This window comes from Drosophila pseudoobscura, chromosome X (genome assembly GCF_009870125.1).
Source record: "Drosophila pseudoobscura strain MV-25-SWS-2005 chromosome X, UCI_Dpse_MV25, whole genome shotgun sequence".
Taxonomy (NCBI): Eukaryota; Metazoa; Arthropoda; class Insecta; order Diptera; family Drosophilidae; genus Drosophila; species Drosophila pseudoobscura.
This window is the reverse complement of record NC_046683.1, coordinates 10619394-10623157: the sequence shown is the minus strand read 5'-3', so window position 1 is coordinate 10623157 and position 3764 is coordinate 10619394. Positions and strand designations below refer to the sequence as shown.

At 51.5% G+C, this 3764-nt stretch overlaps 1 protein-coding gene across 4 annotated transcripts; it reads right to left on the bottom strand.

The window, feature by feature from the left end:
- Window positions 1-278: 278 nt before the first annotated feature.
- Window positions 279-3217, bottom strand: LOC6901580 (uncharacterized). 4 transcript variants are annotated; one of them, XM_015186348.2, is made up of 3 exons: window positions 3110-3217; window positions 1936-3022; window positions 279-1875 (listed from the first exon to the last, which is right to left on the bottom strand). In XM_015186348.2, exons 2-3 carry the CDS (start codon window positions 2969-2971, stop codon window positions 536-538), a joined length of 2376 nt encoding a protein of 791 aa, XP_015041834.2. In that variant the 5' UTR covers window positions 2972-3022; window positions 3110-3217; the 3' UTR covers window positions 279-535. The 4 variants fall into 4 exon arrangements, with proteins under 4 accessions (XP_015041834.2, XP_033239498.1, XP_015041833.2 ...); XM_033383607.1 differs by having other exon boundaries at window positions 279-2521; window positions 2564-3022; XM_015186347.2 differs by having other exon boundaries at window positions 279-3022.
- Between the last annotated feature and the right edge of the window lie 547 nt (window positions 3218-3764).

Sequence of the window (3764 nt, the reverse complement as noted above, 5' to 3'; positions counted from 1 at the left end):
GTAGCCAGGTTCCGGATGAGCGCAGTGGTGGCTGGTAGCATGTGTGGCACATGTGGGTGGGTGTGGGGTGGTTGTGCCAATCATCGGGGCACCGGAACAGGCCATCAAAACATATCACGTTTTACCTTGACGAACACGAATCGAATTTCGAGTATTTTAGTGGAAAATAACCAGCACGAACGGGGTTTGCCGAAGAGTCAACCAGAAGTCTCCGAGATCAGAGAATCATTCTGCTTTTGATCCTAAGGGATATGGAATGAAATGAAAACCCAAGCTCGTCGTGTATAAAAGTGTAAGTTTTTGTATAAAATTGGTTCTCGAATCGACACAAATGTTGGACAAATGTTCGTAAAATTGTAATAATAAGCTCAGATTTTGAAATGCGTTTAGATCCAAAATCGTACACTGCTGAATTTACTCATCTTCGTGGTTCTGTGTTTTTCTGTTGTTAATTGCTGTGATCTTGCTGTCAAAAGAGGAGTCGTCTCTCCATCTTATAGACAATTTTGGGCTATCTTGATGTCTTTTGAAAAGCTTAAGAGTTGGCCCCCTTCGGCTTTGCGTGTGTGTCGGGGCCGCGATCGGGCTCGGAACCACGACCGGGCTGCAATGTCTTTTTGGTGGTGATTGATTGGGGATGCTTCTGCATGGCACTGTAGTGACGAGTTTGTGGCATCGGGAGCTTGGGCATGGCATTGCCCAGCTGTTGTTTCTCCAGAATGTGGGGCGTCTGGATTCTAGCCGGCGAAGGCTGTGTGGCCGTGTACATGCGGCTTGGGGGTTCGGTCTTGGGAACGCCTCCGTAGATCCTCTTTGTGGGTGGGACCTGGTGATTGTTGTGATTCTCGTGGCCGTGAAGATTGTGACGATTGTGGCTATTGTAATGATTGTTGTAGCGCTGACCGTCGGCATGCTTCTCGTTATTGTGGAAGCGACTGTTGTCTCCTATAGCGTGGAACTTGGCCGGGCCGCTGGGTGCTGCGGCAGCCTTGACGTGAGCCCATGGTGTGCACCCGAGGACCACTGATGGATGCGGCTGTCGATGGACCCGTGAAGTCGAACGTTGGGACCTGCGTTGTGGCCCGCGTGATGTATTCTGTGGTGGAGCACGTGTCTGGGCTCGGGATTGGCCACGTGATAAAGAGCCAACGAGAGGCCAAGTGTGCGGTCCCACCGAAGTCGATGAGCTTGCTTGGTTGGCCCCTGTTACCTGGGTACTGGCGGAAGATCCGCCGGATGTGTTGCGTGCGGAAGCACCAATCGGTGGCCATTGGCTGGGCTCTTGGTACATCAACGCTTGGCCCGCAGCTCCAGATGGAGCTTTGAATGGAGCTGCAGCTCCTTCGGTGGAATTTTGATACCATGGGCCGTTGGCTTTTCCATCCACAGTAGTACTTTGTGGAGGCGATTGTTTCTTAGCCTCCTCTAGAGATCCATTAGGAGTGGACACGGGAGTCACTGAGGCAGATGACGGCGCTTTGAGGGTTGCTTGTGAAGATCCTTGAGACCCTGGGGATCCCGATATAGTCGATAGTCGTTCAGTGTTAGGGGATCCTTGCATGTGTCCCTCTGCAGATCCTTGGACATCGTCCTGAGTAAACTCAAATGGAGATCCCTGGGGCCCCAAGGGGGGCGAGGAAAATAGAGACCCATGCAGAGCTGGTGGCAGGCCCCAAGTTCGTCGGCCACTAGCTGTCGAAGATCCACTTATAGACCATAGGGAGTCAACAGTAGCTGGCGATGGCCGTGGTAGAGTCCCTTGTTTCCCCTCTGGCAGAGTCTCAGAGGAAGATTTGGGTAGCGGCAGACCCTCAGACGACGATGCTGGCCGACCACCAGATGAAGAGTCCGGTACAGATCCCGATAGATGCGACCCTGGAGGTGATCCCCTCATCAAACGATGCATTGGAGTACTTTGTGCACTAAAGCGCGAACCTTTTTTAAAACGGCCGAATGTGTCGTTGGCAGTTCCCAGATTCTTGGCCCGATACTGTACGTCTTTCGGATTCTGGCCATTATCCTGATTCTGGTCCTGGTGCTTATTCTGCTTCGGATGGTCCTTCTGGTCTTGTTTCTGATCCTTACTCTGGCCCTTGGCCCCGGCTTCGGCCTGGGCCTGGTTTGATTTCTGGGCCATCCATTCATAAATGGCCTGATGACGCACTTCGAGCAGCTCACAAAACTTGCGCTCGGCCACCAGGTGCTGGCCGATAATCTCCTGCTGGAAGAGCTGGCGCTGCATGTGGGTGGGCAGCGCGTCTCTGATGTACTGAGCTATTTTGCAGCTCCTCTGCTGGACGGTCACCAGGTCGTTGTAGAGAATCGCGTTCGTGTACTCCAGTGGTGTCTCAGTGGACTGCTGTTCGGCGCCGCCAAAGTTCAATGGCACCTCCTCCTCCTCCTCGCGCACTGGCGGCATTCCGAAAGCGTCGGAGGCTCGGCGCTGCTGACGGTTTGGCTGTGCCGCCTTCCCCGCGAATATCGTCTGCATCGGCCGCTCCTCGAACGGCTTCGGCCGCTCCTGGAACGGCTTCGGCCGCTCCTCGAACGGCTTCGGCCGCTCCTCGAACGGCTTCGGCCGCTCCTGGAACGGCATCCGTCTTGCATCCTGGTTCCTGGCTGCCCCTGCTGTGGCATTCTGTGGTGCCTGGTATATGGGGCCAGAATGCTGTTCCGGCTGCAACTTTGGTTCACCGCTGCTGGACGATGAGCGCTGCTTCTGTTTCTCGTCGCCCCGGTTGGGGCGACTTGGTTTCGCCTCGTCACTCTCGGGCGGCACGAGTGACAGCTTTCTGGCTTTGAAGTATGTCTGATAGGGGTGTCCCCACTCGGGTGCGGAACTGTTCGATTTGCCATCGCCAGTGACTCTGCACAATTTCGGGTCCAGAGTCTTCGCTGTGCGCAAACGGATGGCCCTCTCCGCCCCGATGGGCAGCAGGGGCGGCTTGTTTCCCGGTGAGCCCCTGAACATACTTTGCAACTTTTCAATGAATCGAAAGGAACTGTAAAAGGGTTTCCAAAACTAAACACAATTATTTTCACAATTCAATTTTTGTTTTTTTTTTTTTCGTTTTTTCGTTTTTTCGTTTTTTTGTTTTTTTTGTTTTACCTGCTTTTCGAACTGCACTGTTTTATCAAATATGAACAACTGAAAAATTGTGAGAACTGCACAGCTAAAGGCAGAAAGTTAAACAAAAGTTTAGCCAAGGCCTACTCACATTCCCGAAAACTGACAATTAGATGACAATCACTTGTACAAAAAGGAAGGGCACACTGTATGCAATACTACCAACCCAGCCCTGCCCTACCCTACCCTACTCAGAAAGCACACTGGAGTATTGGAACCAGTCGGTGTACAAGTAGTCCATGCTCCGGCCATCGAAAAACAAACAAAAATATTCCAAATCGGAAATCGTAAGATTTGGCTGGCTAATAAGCCAGAGACCAGGGACAGTGATAAATTATAAATAATGTAAGACCTATAAAAGCCCTTTTAATCTAAACAAATTAAACAAAATATGAACTGTTCTTTATACTAGACTACACTGGACTAGAATCAGCGAGCCAGGGCCCAGGCTCAAGAGGTTCCTATTCGAGAGATCATTCACTGAGTGGTATCCACATTTGTCCACTGTTCGCGTTGTAGAGCTGTACCACCCAGCCAGCAAAATTGTAACCATGCTGCCTTCCAGGGGCGCATCTCTGTTTTAGCAAAACAAAATCGAATTTCATATGAGCGCTCCAGACCAGTCCACCTACAAGTT

Excerpts from the sequence above, each read along its gene's own strand:
- LOC6901580 (XM_015186347.2), bottom strand. The coding sequence starts at position 2,971 with ATGTTCAGGGGCTCACCGGGAAACAAGCCGCCCCTGCTGCCCATCGGG.